The sequence below is a fragment of the Mytilus galloprovincialis genome, chromosome 12 (assembly GCF_965363235.1).
Source record: "Mytilus galloprovincialis chromosome 12, xbMytGall1.hap1.1, whole genome shotgun sequence".
NCBI lineage: Eukaryota > Metazoa > Mollusca > Bivalvia > Mytilida > Mytilidae > Mytilus > Mytilus galloprovincialis.
This window is the reverse complement of record NC_134849.1, coordinates 19,740,731-19,760,576: the sequence shown is the minus strand read 5'-3', so window position 1 is coordinate 19,760,576 and position 19,846 is coordinate 19,740,731. Positions and strand designations below refer to the sequence as shown.

The window sequence follows — 19,846 nt, the reverse complement described above, 5'->3', positions numbered from 1 at the left end:
TTCGTTTAAAAAAACACCGATTCGCATGATGGAACAATTATATACGATTAAGATATGGATAGTAATAGAATCTCATTTCTGTTAACAAAAGTGGAGAATATGTACAAGTGACACAGATGGTGTCCCCGCTTGTATATGACTTGGAAAGGTGCATTAAGCAAGAAAGGTGACGCCAAACTTGGTCTATGTTGTATGGTACTTATTTATAAGTATTGTGTATAAGTTTCATAACATTAGGTTAGAGAATACTTAATTTAGAGAACGGTATATAATCAAGGGATGTACGAACGAACGTAATGAGGGACGTACAGACAGCTAAGGGTAACACATAATGACTCCTCCGCCGCAGCGGGAATATTAAAAATAATTCGGAAGATCCTACATGAACAATAAACCCCATAAGTCGAAGAAGTTTGTAAAAATAATTTTATGTATTATTGTTCATAAAGAAACAAATAAAATTTTACTGCTATATATGATGAGATTATTCACAACCCCTGGATCGATGTCACTGCTGGTGGAGTTTTTATTTCCCGAGGGTATCACCAGCCCAGTAGTCAGCACTTGTGTGTTTCTACCTCAGGAATAGATTGCTGTATTTGGCGAAACATTCAGCAAATTTTTGTTCCTAATTAGCTCCTGAACTTCGTACTTAATTGGCCTTTTAATCTTTGTTATAATCGAGCGTCACTGGCAAATCTTTTGTAGACAAATCGCCCGTAAATTCAAAATTTTAATCCTGGTATCTATGAAGATTTTGTTTACGGAGAATGAACAGCAATATGTCAAATGAAATTGATCATAGTAAATCATTATCACGTATTTATACATTTGAAGTAATAAGCGTGACCTAGGTTTGTAATAGGTCCCTTGATGTATATTTGTATTGCCTATATAATCCTTAAAACAGGTAATATTTTCCTAAATTATAACCAGTTGACTATTACATGTATGTCGAGAGATATTTTTCCCGCTGAAAGTTCTGATTGTTCAAATGTATTTATCTAAAAATAACCAAGCAAATATCAATCAAAATGTTTCCATATCTTTATAGCTTGTACAAAAGATAAGGAGCGAGAAATTGTTTGTGTTACTACCCTCTACAACTTTTGGTTTTCACTGTTCTTTTATTTTGTCAAAATCAGATTGAACAATAACACATGATCCTTTTAGGTTTTTTTATCAAACTGAATAGATAACCACAATCATCACTAACTATTATAACTACACACAAAGCAGTACATAGAAAAAAAAATGATGTGAAGGTACAAAACAAAATCCCAAACACTAATTCGTCATCAAAAAGGGATAGAATAAATATACATGCATATTAACCTGCCATAGATTGTTTAAGCAATAAGTCATGGAAGCCATAGATTTGTTGCACATTGTCTGGTCCGTGATATTCGAATTTTATCTTGAGCGTATCAAATAACATCAACTTACCACCAATGGTTCAACTGAAATTGACCTTATCAAAAACAAATACGTTGTTGACATTGCCTTCGCAGTCAAACAATGGCACATCTATATCACTTTATCGATGGTCAATGCTACACAAGAACCAATAGTGATTTTCACTTTGTACAGGCATGGAAATATTTGTGACCTTAAACGTTTATAGTATACAAGGGTAAATGAACTTTTCATGGATACTAGAATTAAAATTTTGTAAGCCAAAAGAATAGTACAAAGGTGAGAAGCATTAATTTGGATCACAAACAAGACAGGTACGAACAACACAATACTGCATCAATGAAATCATCCAAATGTTAGGAAGTTTTACTAACGGCTTTTAATAACCATCAAAAGATACAAGAGTACGCACACTGAAATGTCTTGCCTTCTTTACTAATCATTGATAGTATGTTGAGTCCTAAATATAAAGCTCTATTACAACTATCACATATCCTTAACATTAACCGAGAAAACTAAACAATGACCAATGAACAATGAAAATGAGGTCAAGGTAAGATGAACCATGCCAGACAGACATGTACAGCTAACAACTCTTCCATATAACAAAATTAATATAGTTGACCTATTGCCTAAAGTTTAAGAAAATGACCAAACCACAAAAACTTTACACTGAGCAATGTACCATGAAAATGAGGTCAAGATCGAATAAAACCTGCACGACTGATATATGGATTATAAAATATTTCCATACACCAAATATAGTTGACCTATTGCATATAGTATTAGAAAAAAGACCAAAACTAAAAAACTTAACTTTGACCACTGAACCATGAAAATGAGGACAAGGTCAGATGACACCTGCCAGTTGGACATGTACAATCATTCCATACACCAAACATACAAGACCTATTGCATAAAGTATAAGAAAAACAGACCAAAACACAAAACTTTGACCACTGAACCATGAAAATGAGGTCAAGGTCAGAAGACACCTGACAGTTGGACATGTACACCTCACAGTCCTTTCATACACCGAGTTTACTAGACCTATTGCTTATAGTATCAGTGATATGGACTTGACCACCAAAACTTAACCTTGCTCAATGATCCACGAAATGAGGTCGAGGTCAAATGAAAACTGTCCGACGGGCATGGGGACCTTGCAAGGTACGCACATACCAAATATAGTTATCCTATTACATATGATAAAAGAGAAATTAACATTACAAAAAATCTTAACTTTTTTTCAGGTAGTCACTGAACCATACAAATGAGGTCAAGGTCATTGGACATGTGACTGACGGAGACTTCGTAACATGAGGCATATATATGCAAATTATGAAGCATCCAGGTCTTCCACCTTCTAAAATATAAAGCTTTTAAGAAGTCAGCTAACGCCGCAGCCGCTTCCATATACGCCACCGCCGGATCACTATCCCTATGTCGACCTTTCTGCAACAAAAGTTGCAGGCTCAACAAAAGTTGTACATCAAAAACTTGAGAACATTTAAACCAATGCCAAGTATAAGACTGTGACATTAACACAACCTGTGAGTCGCCATAAAAATCACTTATCAATATCTAGGTGTCCAATGTTATACATTTAATCTGACCTTTGGTTTTAAATATGATACTTAAATTTATCGTTTTATGACATTTGAGGTACAAGTCTATCCTTATACATGCTACAAATTGTAAACTATTTTACAGTGATGGAGGATTGATTCCTTGTATGGGACTATTTTTGCCATGAAATTGTCAATTTGTTTTTAACTTATGAGTTTGAATATATCGTTGGTATCTTTGGTCCCTCTTTGTCTTGCTTTAGTCTTTTTCAATTGCATCAGCTCTTGGTATTAGGTTTTGGATTATACAAAATTGCAGCCTTGATTCCCTCTGAAGAGACATTAATTATCATTATGTGGATCTAGTGCAGTAAATTAGGTTCTGTTAATGTTATTGCACCTGTTTGCTTACAAGTACCTAGTACTATTTTTCAACTAGTAATTTTATATACCTTGTGAATATAACAATCTTAAGTGTGTGTGTGTATGTGTGTGTGTGTGACCATAACTATTTGTGCTAACTAAAGAGACATTAATTGTTGAAATGTGGATATGTTGTATGTATCAGTAAAATTGGTACCATTAATGTTATAACTTCTGCATGTTGTCAAGTTACTATATGACTTTATATACTGGGTAAATAACAACAGAATTGTGTTTGTGACCATTTTAATTTGTGCTTATCATTAACTATAATAAATAGAAAATATAACAGATAAAATATCATTACACATATAAATAATACTGTAAAATGCACAGATCATAAACACAACGGACCTCCTCAATAACCAAGATATCTACTCATTCACAACATTTAAACATGTACTTATATAAGAATGTAATTTCTCACAATTTGACATTTTCTATGTTTTACTTTATATAAAATATTTGTTGTTGATAACTCTTTCGTACATAAATAAATGTAACTGATATACTGAAGAGCAAATAAAATGTCAACTCTTCATTTCAGTTCATTCAGTTAAATAAGAACTAATTGGGCAGATTTAGATTGTAAACCAACTTGTTTTTGGCGGATACTTTATTTTGCCTTTTGTAATCTCTTTCAGTCTACTTTTGTTGTTGCAATTTTCACATTTTCCAGATAAATTTAAGTTAGGAATATTGATATCAGCAATAATAAAAATTTGACTTGTTTTTTTACAGACATGGGACTTCACAAAAATTATTTGGGTTTACAGTGTTTGTCTTATTTTAGCACAAAGGAAGTCATGAAGAGTATTTGGCTTACATTAATTGTCTTAATTTTGCACAGAGGATGTCACGAAAAACTGTTTTGTTGAAAGTAATTTATAAAACATTCAAGGGACAAGTGTGAATGCATGGTAATCATTTTTACTCAAATTTCATTATTTTATAGATGTGTTCTAGTATAGGTTTATCATCAAAAGCAATGCGAAAATAATCACCTTTTTACATTATTTTTATAAAACTTTACTTTTCAGCTCCCTAGGGTAGTTTATCAATATACAGTGAAACCTGTTTTAAGAGACCACTCAAGGGAGACCAAAAAAGGTCTCATAAGACAAGTGGTCTTTTAATAAAGGTTCAATCTATTGAAAATGCACTACAGAGGGATCTAAAATTAATGGTCTTATAACTCTGGTGTTTGCTTAATACAGGTGGTCTCTTTAGCAGTTTTGACTGTATTTATCAAAAAGATGCTGAGTTAGTCTGATAAGTGTTAAAAGTCAAATGTGTGTTCTGTACTTTGGCAGGCTAGTAATTTTTAGTAAAACGATATGTTGCTACATTCACATCTTTTCTTTGAATATTCAATACATGGTGAAGTGATTTTATAAATCAGACAACGCAAAGTCACAAAATAGAAATATAAACAATATGAATTATTTCTTAACATATATGTTGTGTACAAGATGTAAGTTTGTACAAATTATAATTTGTACAGGGTTTTTGTACAAGTTATAAGTTTTTTGACACCTACCTTCTTGCAACAGGTGATACAGGTTTAACTTATAAAATGTACCAGTGTAATGTTTTCAATTAAAAAAAATATGCATCAGCCTAACATTTAGTGCTATTATCATTGCCTTCAAACTGGAAATGAGGATACCTGAATGGTTTAAATTCTAATTTTATTTTTTTCCTTATACCATATTCATATCTATACAAAATTTTTGTGAGGTCTTATAATGTTTTTGTATCAATGCTCAGTATTAGATTGTATCATGAAGTTGTGAAAAATTGACAGAAGTATGCGGAGCATAAGACTGTGTGCTTGCATCATCCATTTTTGTTCAGCAGGTCACAAAACACTGATAACTTGTACAAAAATTCTGTACAAATTATAATTTGTACAACATTACAACTTGTACACAACATATACATTGTTTCTTAATGGTTTTTTTTTCAGAATCATGGTTTAAAACACATCATTAAGACCATAATTGACCACTTAAAATGAACCCACTAAATATCGTTTCTTTTCTTTCTTATGTTTCATAGTTTATAAACACATTATTAAGACCATAACTGACCACTTAAAATGTACCCACTAAATATCGTTTCTTTTCTTTCTTATGTTTCATGGTTTATAAACACATTATTAAGACCATAACTGACCACTAAAGTTGTACCCAGTAAATATTGTTTCTTTTCTTACTTATGTATCATTGTTTATAAACACAACATTAAGACCATAACTGACCACATAAAATGTACCCACAAAATATCATTTCTTTTCTTTTTGATATATCATGGTTTATCATAACAACAACATTAAGACCATAACTGACCACTTAAATTGTACCCACAAAATATCATTTCTTTTCTTTTTAATATATCATGGTTTATAAACACAACATTAAGACCATAATAACTGACCACTTAAATTGTACCCACTAAATATTATTTCTTTTCTTTCTTATGTATCATGGTTTATAAACACAACATTAAGACCATAGCTGACCACTTAAATTGTACCCACTAAATATTGCTTTTTTTCTTTCTTACGTATCATGGTTTATAAACACAACATTAAGACCATAACTGACCACTTAAAATGTACCTACAAAATATTGTTTCTTTTCTTTCTTATGTATCATGGTTTATAAACACATCATTAAGACCATAACTGACCACTTAAAATGTACCCACAAAATATCATATCATGGTTTATCATAACAACAACATTAAGACCATAACTGACCACTATAAATGTAACTACTACAATTTTAAGTGAGAAGATAAAACTGTTTGACACACATTGACTTTGGCATATCTGACTAATGGTTTCTTAATAATAGTATAACACATATATTGATACAATACAATATAAAACCTCTGATTTTTACAACAAAAATCAAATATTAAACTTTCTTTATATTTTAATTACAAATCCATATGGTATTATGAATGAAATCATACATTTCATTCATAGAAAGATAAAAATCATATCAGTTTTCATACCATTTTACATTTTCTTAGGTTAACAAAGGAGGGTTAACGATGCATAGTTAACCTTGTTACATAGATTCAAGAAAAAAATAAAACTAAAAAAGGTATTTAAAAAAGGTTTAAGTACTCAATAAGTTTAAGCCATCTTCTTTTATATCTACGTCCAAGAAACAATATATTGAATGTAAGACAACATTTCACCATGTCTCAGCAGATCAAAGATTGGACATTTACCAATATCAATACACTAATATGAAGCTGACATGCTGTTTATGTGAATCCTTCATGATAAACTTCTATTTTATTTTTGACAGATAAAATTGATACAAAACTGGTAATTCAATCTTAAAATAGAGAATGGAAATGGGGAATGTGTCAAAGAGACAACAACCCTACGAAAGCATAAAAACAAACAGCCAAAGGCTCTGCTTTGGTTTAAGTTACGAAGCTAATCCATCATAAATATTTTTTTTGTTCATTCTTGACAGGTAAAACTGTTTCAAAAATTAAAATTTCATCTTTTAGCTCTGTATTGGTTTAAGATCTGAAGCAAATCCTTCATAAAATGAATTTCTCAAATTCATCATTGGAAATAGGTAACTTCTGCCCTTTTCAAATAAGACTTTTGAGAATCTTTTTGACATTTTATGGTATAAACTTAAAGCTTGTTCCCTTTGTCATGTATTTTCTTAACTTAAACTACAACATTGTGCTATATAGTGTTATTTATCAGTGAAAATGTATTTATTTCAAATTAAAAACAATAGGTTAGTCTGTACTAAAATTAAAAGGTATCATTACAATATTTGTTACCTTGAAATATAAAATTTGTTAACCAGGGCTACCATTTACTGAGGCACGAAATAAAATAAATGTTAGAAATATCTTCCACTGGACATTAAGTACACAATTATTAATTAATCATTGATGAATACTCTAGTTAAATGGTTAAATGCCTCTAATCTTAGTTTTGGCACCAAATAAGCTAATTTTAACAAAAGGCATATGCAACAGTTTGGCTAACTAATTGAAATATGATCAAAAGGAGAAAATTCTTGTCCATGCAAAAAAAAAAAGACTAAGTACAAGTTCAAAGATAACAAATATAAATAAAAAAAAAAAAAAAAAAAAATGTCTTAATAGATTTCAGTGTCAGAGCAAATTAATACTGCTACTAAAAATTTTAGATATAAAATCTATGTTATTAGTAAATAAATTTACAAACAATATACTACTGGCAATGAGCACATACTGAAAACTAATAAGGTGATAAATAAACCATAGCTGACTTCAACATAGGGATATTCAAAGCAAACAATCTGTCCTAACTAATCTCACATACAGACAACACACAAGTATAAATAACTTTAAAACTGTAAAAACTGAGTAAAATATATAAAATATCATCCTAAATAAAACAATACAAAACAATATGGGAATACAATTGATACAATAAACTAAAATGTCTAACTAATTAGGATCAAAACAGTTTCCATGAAGTGTCAAAAATTGATTCATGATTAGTTTGGCAGTTGCTATTAAAAATTTATCAGGTTCTTATTTGGTAGATTTGACTGGTTTATTTGCAAGTTCAACAAAACTTCTGCCGAACAAACCATATGTGGCATCATTTCTTCTAAACAAAAACAAATATTTGACTAGTTTTTGGCAGCGCAGACAAACAAGAACAGTAACATGGACATTGAAGCATAAATACAAACCAACCCAGGCAAAAGGGGGGTTCCAAACCTATGTCCTCACTCAAAAGCATTGATCATCATAAAAAAAAGGAGAAGGTTCCAATACCAGAAACCCTGGATTTGCCTACTGGGAAATTATCATGATAGATCAAAACCATGGATAATAAATGTTCCCTTTCTTTTAAAATTGCTTTGTTAGTTTTTATTGTATTTACCACAAGGCATCACTAGCCCTTTTTCAGAACATTGAGCACATTATGGGACTATATATTTCATCATGTTATAAAACATCAATTTAAACTTTTCCTCATCCTCAATCCAAGGGAAATTGTTTAATATCAATGGGCAAAATTTACAGCAAACTTTCATACATGCATTCAATTTTTTAAATTTGCAAAGATTGTGGTTGGATTCTGAGACAGTAAAAATTTAATATTCATTTAAGAATTGAATGCTTCTTTTTGTAACTTCATTGGGATGTAAAAGCGTTGACCGAAGTAAATTTTGTATGAAGTGCAATTTCTCAAGGAATAACATGTGATAATGTGCATTTTCCCAATCTGACAGAATAACGCATTATAATGAAGCATACATCTAATGTAATTATTAACAATTAATATAACTGTTTGGTACCAAGAATAAAAAAGTTTGAAGAACAAACAATTAATTTGCGTTCACTTTAAAGGAACACATGCTAAAATCTCCTAAAATCTCACAAAAATAATCTCATAATTTAATAAACACTTTATATACAATTCACTTAAATAATCCCGGGTAATCTTTGTTACTCATCAAGCCAACATTTGGTTCTTTATCAGAAGCCATCTTTTATTCTATATTAATTTCAAATTCTGATGGAAATAATTACATACATTCTACCAAGGATATCTCTTAACAATTAGTTTATAAATATCAACTTATAACCAAAAGTAATCTTTGTTACTTATCATGCCAACATTTGGTTCTTTATCAGTAGCCATCCCTTATTCTATATTAATTTCAAATTCTGATGGAAATAAGTGCAGCATTCTACACAGGATATCTCTTAACAATTAGTTTATAAGTAACAACATAAAACCAACAGTTAAAATCTATTCCAAAATCAATCATATTGTAGGTCTTAGAAGACAAAAACGTAGTTAATTGTTGAAGGTTGCATTTTCTTAGAATAGGTGTTGAAAAAAGTATCTTTCATGTCCCAAAAGTGTTAAATTCTTGGATAGCCCAAATAAACCTTATTGCTATTTTGAAATCTGCAACACTTGACCCAGAAGATCTGCATCCTTTGAACTTTTGTTTGTGACGTCAGACATTTTCTATTGTGAGGTCAAATTTAAGGGGAACCTTTGTGATGTTTAGTAAAGACTGACAAATATGGAATAGGTCTATACAACAACATGATACTATATCTGACACATAATTCTGTAAAAATATGTAATTTTTTTTCCATGGCAGTAAAAAAAGACCAATGATAGAATTGGTTGGTTACTACATCATCCTTGTCATCCTTGCACCTAAAATGGTAAAAAGTAGACTGACTATTCAAAGAAAGTTTCCAATTCAATTATGAATTTCACAATCTTCTAGCACTGGGTTTACATAAATGTTGATATGAACACTAAGTCTGAGTAATTTTATGCAGTGAACTATTCATTTAGAACTACAATGAACATATTGCAAAATTACCCAAAAGAGAAAAATTCCTCCATTACATCCTCTGAAACTATGGCCAAAATGTATAAATCAATGACCAGTAGTAAGTTGAGTCTCTCTTTCACATAAATGTTGATATGAACACTAAGTCTGAGTAATTTTAGGCAGTGAATTCTTCATTAGGTATAACAATGAACACATTGCAAATTACCCATAATTCCTACTGACTTCCTCTGAAACTATGCCAATATATGTTTTAATGACCAGTAGTAAGTTGAATCTCTCTTTTCCGTAAATTATACTTCACGTCTTTGTCTTTTGTGTTAGATATTAAACTCTGGCCATTCATATTGGTAATTGTTCGTTTAGGAGAGTTTGGATATGACCCATTTTTGGCTTCTGACTCTAACTCTGCCTGTGTCAAGTAAACACCTTCATGGAGAGTCTGTAAAAGAAAATTTATAAATATCATGGTAGTTACAGCATTTATAAAGCAACACATCATTTGGTAACCCTTCCGGAGAACATGATTTCATTCTGTGTACTGTGGACTCATTATAATTGGTTAGATACCAGTTTTCTTGGATTTCAGTACCTATGTGAAAGGAGTAGGAGCATATCAAATATCAATTTTCTTGGAATGAAGAAAAACTGCATTTTAGTGGATTGGATACTTGAATTTGTGGTTGTTCCAAAAATTTGCTTACATAGCTATGGGAAATTTGTGCTTCATAAGGCATTTCTGGGCATTTTAAAGCAAACTTCAGGGCTTTTCTCATTGTTGAAGGTCATATATTGATCTATAGATGTTAATTTCTGTGTCATTTGGTCTCTTGTCGAGAGTTGCAGGATGTCTGAATTCCAATTCCTGTTTCCCACGGAAAGTAAAAAATTCATCAGGTAAGTGAAAACCCAGGTACCAGTTTCCTGTCGGGAAATTAAATCGTCTTTACATGGTACTTCCCATACAGTAATGTAATCAATGTTAACAAATAAAGTTGTTTATGTTTTTTAATTGTTCATATATCAAGCTTTTTTTCCTTTTTTTCAGATTAAAAAAAAATAGGAACAGAAAAGTGAAAACTGATATAAGGGAAAGTAAAATTTTAAGATAAGTTGTCAGTAGGTAAGTGCATTTTCAAAAATATTCGGAAGCCCTGGAGTTGTCTCATTTGGCAATCATTCCACACCTTCTTTATATAGGACTATTTTTTCTATACTATCAAACCTACCTTCCATCTCCAGGTTTTAGCATACAATGCACACAAATAAACACACAAACCACTACCAATTATCTGTAATAAACAGGTGTAAATGGTTAAAAAAATGACGTTTTCTCTGAAGAAAATATTTAAAAAAAAATCATTTAGAAATGTAAATGTACTGATCTAGCTTGTGTAATTGTAAGTTATTTATTGGTTTTCCTTGAAAAAAAGTCTATAAACAGGACAAATTTCCATTTAGAAATATTGTTGTATCACTTGAGGGGACACTTAAAGTTAGGTTTAAAACTTTAGACCCGCACTTAAACTTTTTATTCAAGCAGCTCTTGAGGTGTTTTGTAGACTGTTGAAAATCCTTTTTTGACATGTTCTTTTTTTTCAACTGGTGTTTCTTTTATTGTTCTTTTGGTGTCTTCTGCTTCATTTTGTAATTTAAAAGATTAAGCTTGCTAAGGGCTGTTCCATTAAAACATACATGGTACCCAGGGACAACCCATAAAAGCAATTTTAGAGACCTGCATACATTTAAAGCCCATTAAACACAATATTTCACACCCACCCATAGTGGCAAATTAATGTATCTTCCCTGGGTCCCATGTATGTTTTTATGGAACAGCCCTAAACATTTTAATTTTCAATATTTAGAATTAAACTATGGAAAGGGGGAAAAAGTGTATTCCTTTATTAGAGTAATAAGAAGGTGAATCAATTGTGGCCCATTTTGAAATGTCATTGAATGTTGGTTACAAGTATTCTTGCTTTCATATATAGAAGCCAAAACAGAGACAACAAGTGATTGATTGATTGATTGTTGGTTGCTTAACGTCCAGTGGTAAATATTTCATGCATGTTCAGGACCAAATATTTCATGCATGTAAAGGAGACAACAAGTGAAATCCAGGTCTAAATCCTTTGGACTTTGATGGATTGTAGTCACATTGGTGTTCATACCAAATCTCCTTATTGGTATCACAATAAAATTAGGACTAGTGAAGAACTGAAAATATATGGTCCACTCTTTGACTATCATGAAATTATAAAACTAGATGTGTCAGAGCAACACAAAGTGTCCTGTTCACAAAATAGGCTTAAAGGCATTTTTAGGAGAGGAAATTTGAAAATGAAAGTTTCTATAACTTTTATTATCACGAAATTTTTAAAGTCCAAAGCCTATTACTTTAGCAAAAATCAATGGAGTGGATTCATAAAACCAAAACTCTACTTGTAACTCATCATAGTAAACTCACATAATAAAAATCAGCTCAATATGTGAAGGTGTTAAAAGTCTTATAACTAAACAAGTTTGTTGCAGAATGACGTTATGACGGAAAGACTGATAAACTTAATATATGGCCTTGACAACTTTGTTGAGTAAGTTGAGTAAAATAGAGCACTCCTGCATACATACCTGTATAGTTAACCACAATAATAAATATATAACTGATGTTTGTTTAAACAACTCTAGTCCAAGCTTACAACATAATATTGCTTCTGTCAAGGTTATTGCACTGAAATAAAAAAAAAAATTACATGTATACCAAAACATATCTGTATGCAAACTAAATGCAAGGTAGTTGTACAGAACTATACAAAGTTTCATAAATAACCATCTATTGTTTAGGAGGAGTTATGCTTTAAGGCACATGGACTGACAAACAGACACAGGGAATTATTCCTGTATACCCACCTCAACTTTATATGGCGGTTTATAAAAAAAACTGTGCATGGTGTTATAGAGAAAGATTATTTGTGCATAAAATTCTCATTACACTAAAACCTTTTTTTCTGATTTGAATCCAAGGCAATAGATTTTAGGTTTTTATCCTTACAAATGAAAAAGTAAACACCCTTAAAAATACACAACTTCCAGTAACTGATATAAAATGCTTGAAACAAGGATTTAATTCAAAGCTTTTAAAAGGATGGAAAATTGTCTGAAGATGAAAAAAAAAAATCAAAAAAAAAATCAAACAATAATGATAAAAAATGGTGGTCTTACCAAAACATCCAACACTGAACACCAACTCTCCTACACTGTACATCTGTCACGTAAACATACCATTGTCTGGAATATAAATCATTTTTCAAAGTACAAACTTCTTGATGAGTGGGTATTCTCAGTAGTCAACAGGGAAAATTTCATATAAATATATTTTTAAATCAACGAACGACCTTCTGACATTTATTCAACAGTTAAAATATGTTCAATAATTTCATACTGTATACAATAACATTGTAGTTTTGTTTCTTTCTTTTAAAAAAAAAGTTGAAATATGCTTGCAGCTAACATTTATACAGCTGTTACATCCCTCAATAAACAGTTGTGGTGTGATTGACAATTAGTAATATTTTCACTCCAACAGGTGCTAATGATTGTTTTGAACATGCAGCTGTTATCTGCTCTTTGATCAGGTATGAAATATTCACCATTTCCACTCTTTAAGCATGGAGAAAACCTTTATCATTAAAATCATGGTGAATATTTCATAGAGACTGTCACATAAACATACCATTGTCTGTAATATAGAAATCATTTTTCAAAGTACAAACTTGATGATGAGTTGGTAGTCTCAGTAGTCAACAGAGTCTCTATGAAATATTCACCATTTCCACTCTTAATTTTAATGATATAGCTTTCCTCCATGCTGAAAGCCTCACTGTAACCTCAAGATTTAGAACATACACAAAGAACTATTCCTTTGGTGTTTTTTTTAAAGAATGTACAGCAAAATTAATTAAGGACATGAAATGATACAATGTATACTCAATATTTTCCATCAAGTTTCCACAAGGTCTATTTATCTTGTTGTTGGTACAAATATTTTCAAGTACTGTGGATTCATTAATTTCATGGTATCAATTTTCGTGGATTGAGAAAAATTTGCATTTTCGTCGATATCTGATTTTTACATGTTTTCATACAAACATTTAAATTCCTTTAAAAAATTTGCAATTAGTTGGATATGTGAATTTGTGGTTCAAACGAAAACCACGAAAATTTGTATCCAGTGAATAATAATGACTCCACCGACAGTACTAGTATTTTGGGTGATTGATTGATACCTCATAACCATTTTCCCCATTAAATTCAACAAAACATTAATACATGTATACCTTATAGTTGGAGCAGATATAAGACTGATAAGAGTAAGTCTCCATAAGTTAAGAGGATGAGATTCTTGTATTTCTAGTATATGTTTCAGGAAAAACGTATTCAATTCTACTACCTGAAAAAAAATATATAGACTAATAATGTACTGAAAAAAAATCTATATGAAATATCAGAGAAGGGGCTTGGAGGTTAGGAAATACCTCAGTTACAGCAGCTGTTTTCACAACCTTTCAAAAATGTGTATGTTATACTAAAATGTTTTCATAATTTAAATGTACACAACATATATACAAAGGAGTAGGTTCAGCAAGACCCTGTTTTGGCCCCAAAATATAGTTTTACAAAATTGTTAAAATGTAAACCTTTAGTTATTTATTGGACAGTAGAATACTTCTGCTACATAAATATGGGCTGTTTTTGACAATACAATGCCCATATCCAGGTACTAGCACCATTAAGTCATGCCAAATTACTGAAATCCTCATAATTCTAGCATTTAAGTTAAATTTTAGACGGTTTTCGTGTAAAACGAAAGTGGCCGCATTCGTGTTCATCCTTAATATTGAAATGTAAGTTGTATTTTATGATAATACATAACATATATAAAGGTTAAGGATGAACACGGATGCGGCCACTTTCATTTTTACCAAAATCCATCTGAAAAGTGACATTTTTCGGCATATTAGGTAGATTTTTCATATTTGAGCTTGAATCGGATCGTTTTTAATGACTAAATCTGTTAAAATCTTTCACATAAACTAATTAATTCAAATAAAATAGACACTTAAGTGTTTAAAAAGTGGTCAAAATCTTTTGTCAGATGAACCTGAAATTTGAGGCCAAAATCGGTCCTTACCGGACCTACTCCTTTTTTTTTCAAAAGTTTTCATGGAAATGACCAAGAGAGTGCAAACCATTAAAATTCTCAAACAAAAGATAATTTGAAGCTGCTTCTTTGAAATCAGCTTCATGCAAATTTGAAAAGATACCAACTATGCAGTTTGGGTTTTTCTCATTGTTGAAGGTCATACAGTTGCCTATAATTGCTTACATCTACTTCATTTGAACTCTGGTGAACATTGACAATTTTCCTTATTTTTAGAAGTTAGAGTTGGATGCAAAACTGGAATCATAAGCAGACCACAAGCTTAAATCTTCTGATTGTATGACCTTGAACTTTTTCCTCTGACATTTCAACAAGATTTAAGCTCTCTTGCTAACCAAAAACATTGCTTTATTTTTTAATGTGAATGAATGAAATTTTAGGGCCCTGCAGTACCTACAAGCTTTATCCTACTATATTAAATCACGACATTATCCTATGACCCCTGATCTTGAATTAAAGAGAATTCTGTGTACGGTGCATTGCCAAGCTAACAAAATTAAATGCAGATAAGGAAAATCAGATGCAAGAGTTAATAAGTGCAAGCCTTTAAAGAAATATGGTTATCCCTTCCAAAACTGAAGTAATACTGTGAGAGTACTTTAATTCATGGGTATTAATTTCCGTAGTTTGAGCAACATTTACATGTTTGTGAGTTTTTAAATTAGTGGATTTTAGTTTCTAAAAAAACAATGAAAAATTGAAGCCACTAGAAAATAAGGTTACAAATTGTCTTGATTGAAGGAAATTGCAAAGTAAACATTGACCTGTGTAAATCGTAGTGATCACACTAATTAATCCAAGCTAGAGTGATCAACAGATTAAAAACCATCAAAGATGTTATAAACATGTCATCGAAAGAAAACAGTTGCATAAACAAATGCTATAAACGTATCTTGAATTGTAAAATAATTTTTATCAAATGCAAGCCCAGCATAAAATTGTTATTTCCTATACATGTATACGAGAATTATTAGGATATATAAAAATGAACACTTTATAATAGCATATCAATACTGGAAATCTGACTTTTATTTGTCAAAAATATTTTTTTATGAGAATAAAATGATCAAAAGTTGTACATGTTTGGTTTTTAAAGATTAAATGGGTATAATCCTGCCTGCAGTTGTAGTTCATAAAAAGTTTGCCCTGTGACTAATATCATAGTATTCTATGGTGTGGCGATATTCAATATATTCTCTAGATCATATATCAGTATTTAAACCTACATGGGGATCTTTCCATGTCTTGATTTGGACAAAGGTTGTTTTATTTCGTTGCACACTTAAACTTGTGGATAAAGTCATCCATGTTAACCACAAAAAATTGGTTCCCCACGAATAAAAGTACTTTCACAGTAGGTTGATAGGTTGAAAAAATTGTCACATTAAAAATAAAATAAACAAATTTTCTTTAGTGCAATTTACAATTTATGTTTTAAAGAAAATTTAAGAAAAGGCGAAAAATAACAAAATAAACAGCTGCGCCATGAGCGCATGATACGCCCGACGTCTTATGTGGAAGTCTTATGCAATAATCATAAATAGTTTATGAGAAAGTTTTAAGCAATAACCATATATTGTTTTAGAGACACGGCGGGACATGTGAAACCCCCCACCCTGTTTTTTTTTTACAAAAACTAAATATTACCAAAATAAAATTTTGAATCAAAACCAAAAAGTATACAGATCTTTAGATTAATATATCAAAGAAGTGTGTAAAGTTTTAAGCAATAATCATAACTTATTTTTGAGATACGGCGCGACATGTAAAAAACCCTCCCCTGTTTTACAAAATACTCAATAACTCCAAAATAAAATTTTGAAAAATCACCAAAAAAAATACAGATCTTTAGATTAATAGAACAAAGAAGTGTGTAAAGTTTTAAGCAATAATCATAAATCGTTTTTGAGATACGGCACAACATGTAAAAAAAACCCTCCCCCTTTAGTACAAAATACTAATACTCAAAAATGAAATTTTGAATCATCACCAAAAAGTATACAGATATTGAGAATAATATATCAAAGACATGTGTAAAGTTTTAAGCAATAATCATAAATAGTTTTTGAGATATGGCGCGACATGTAAAAAAAACCTCCCCTTTTTTACAAAATACTCAATAACTCAAAAATTAAATTTTGAATCATCACCAAAAAGTATACAGATATTGAGATTAATATAACTAAGAAGTGTTATAAAGTTTTAAGTCATAATCAAGAATCGTTTTTGAGATACAGTGCGACATGTGAAAAAAACACACCCCTGTTTTAGTTATTAAGTGCCGTAATTCAAAAAGTTTAAATCTTATTTTCACCAAAAAGTATACAGATCATTTGACCATCATAAGAAACAACTATATTAAGTTTCATGAAATTTGGATAAGTCGTTCTCAAGTTACGGTGCAACATGTTTACGCCGGACAGACGGACACCGGACATTTGTATACCATAAAGTTAATGAAAGAAGTAATTAACAAATTAACTTAAACATACATACCTGCCAGAATATAATTATTATACAGATTGCTACTATTCTCATATAAGATGAATTTGGATCTAGCCATCTCACGTGAGTCCAACTGAAAATATACAAAGATCAATCAAAATGGTTATTTAAATGTCTAAAGAATACAAATCTATACTAATTCCAATTTATATTTTATAAAGTGTCTTTTCATGTTTTGATGTGACACTATTGTTACAGATAAGGGTGCAGGTTTGGTACAATTAAAAGGTTTAAACCTGTTGCATTTGTTTGCACCTGTCCTAAGTCAGGAATCTGATGTTCAGTAGTTGTTGTTTGTTGATGTGGTTCATCAGTGTTTCTTGTTTCTAGTTTTTTTTATATAGATTAGACCGTTGGTTTTCCCGTTTGAATAGTTTTACACAAGTAATTTTTTCGAGCTCTTATAGCTGGCTGTTTGGTGTGAGTCAAGGCTCAATGTTGAAGACCCTACCTTGACCTATAATGGTATACTTTTATAAATTGTGACTTGGATGGAGAGTTGTCTTATTGGCACTCATACCACATCTTCCTATATCTTGTTATAAATACTTGTTAATATCAGACTTATGGCACAACTTATCTATTATCACTTTCAAAATTAAATGTATCAAATGTAATTCATAAGATTTGTACAATGATTATGATGTGTAGTCGGATTGTAATTCTATAGAATATCACTTGAGAAAAGCTAACATCAAAACCTATATCAAACAAGAATGCACATGTTAAGGCATACCCACTCCAAAGATATGACTCATAATTGTCAAGATGCTATCTAAATTTTAAGTCACTCTGTTCAGTAGAACTTGAGGTAAAAGTAAAATTAGAGAACAGAAATTGTAAAGGGGCATAAATCTAGAACGATAAAAGTGACACCTCCAAAATTCAATGTTGATCGGTGCATTGGGGTAATAAGCATTGGATTTAGGTTTCAAAACATTTGGTTAAGGCTAACTAAAGTTAGGGAACGAAAACCAAGTTTGAGATGTACTTATGTATAAACAGACAAGGGTTAAACTTAATGCCCCCTCCACAACAGTGGGCGTATAAAAATTGGAATGCAATAGAACAGTCAAAAAGGTCAAAGGCTACAGGTGGATTTCTTCAACTTAACCAAATACATCCTTAGAACAAGCTGTAATAATTTTCTTTATTTTATAAAATATTTCTTTGATCTTTCTGACTGATAATTTCCTTTCTCAGCACATTTACCGAGTGATATGAAAAAATTATGGCTAGAAACTAAGGCTGCACATGCTCTTGTCAATGTTAACTCACTGTCGTTATAAGCAAAATAGAGATAAACAGATTATCATTGGTAATCTCAACTCAATTGCTTTTCTCACTTTAACCAAACCAGCTCAAGCGAAGAAAATCAATCTTGTTGAGATCACCAACGATAATCTATAATTATTAAAGATAATCAAAACAGGACAAAATTAGAAGGTATAAGAAAATGTTCTCTTGGAATTTACCTTGCTGGTGTGAACTGTAACACTGCTCTTCTGATCTTTCCTGATGTAGAATGTATAGCTCTGAAAAATTAAAAAAAATCACATAGTATTATAAATCTATCAATTAGGAATGACTCATCGCATACTCATCATTTACAATGAGATAATATTGTGAGCTATATTGCTTATGGATGATTTATCTGTTAAAAATGTGCGCACGGTCGTAAAAGTGTTTACTGTGCGCAATGTGATGTAATTATAAGTATTGAACGCTTCTTTTTGTAACTTCATTGTGGTGAAAAGCGTTGACCGTGCACAAATTTTTAAAATGAAGCTCTTCCACGCTTCATACAAAATGTACTTCGGTCAACGCTTTTACTACCCAATGAAGTCACAAAAAGAAGCATTCAATACTTCTAATTACTTTTTTTTAGCTAGGATTATGAAAACACGATTTTTATCAAGTTTTTATTTAATTTACCAGTGCACTTTATTGTGGGACCTCGTGTCATCATGATGACATGATTGATAATTGTTATTGTGTAATGAAGTTGATTATGGAATAACTCGAGATTACAGTGTAGCCAATCAGAATAACGTATTATGATGAAACATACATCTAATGTAATTATAAGTATTTATGCTCACTTATGATACCCCTGTTATATTTTAATAAACATTTTAGCATGTTCACATAAAGCTTGATTTATAGTTGCTGAGAAAATGAAACATAAACTTCATACACAGTCATTATATGAGTTGAGTCGAAAAGAAATCGACCTTATACAAGTGTACGTAAGTATGTACATGTATAAGAATCTGGATGATCTTAGGACATTCATATAAGAAATACAATGAAATAAAAATTGAATTTGGTCCGTTTTATAGCATTCT

General features: G+C 30.9%; 1 protein-coding gene across 1 annotated transcript in view; it reads right to left on the bottom strand.

Moving 5' to 3' along the window:
- Positions 1-5,346: 5,346 nt before the first annotated feature.
- Positions 5,347-19,846, bottom strand: part of LOC143055437 (phosphatidylserine synthase 1-like) — a 47,188-nt gene continuing 32,688 nt past the window's right edge. Inside the window, exons 7-13 of the mRNA XM_076228582.1 lie at positions 18,974-19,033; positions 17,490-17,571; positions 14,110-14,222; positions 12,995-13,060; positions 12,404-12,503; positions 11,005-11,067; positions 5,347-10,217 (exon numbers count right to left, since the gene is read on the bottom strand). Coding sequence (XP_076084697.1) covers positions 10,029-10,217; positions 11,005-11,067; positions 12,404-12,503; positions 12,995-13,060; positions 14,110-14,222; positions 17,490-17,571; positions 18,974-19,033 — 673 coding nt within the window. The 3' untranslated portion in view covers positions 5,347-10,028. The remainder of the gene's footprint in view (positions 10,218-11,004; positions 11,068-12,403; positions 12,504-12,994; positions 13,061-14,109; positions 14,223-17,489; positions 17,572-18,973; positions 19,034-19,846) is intronic.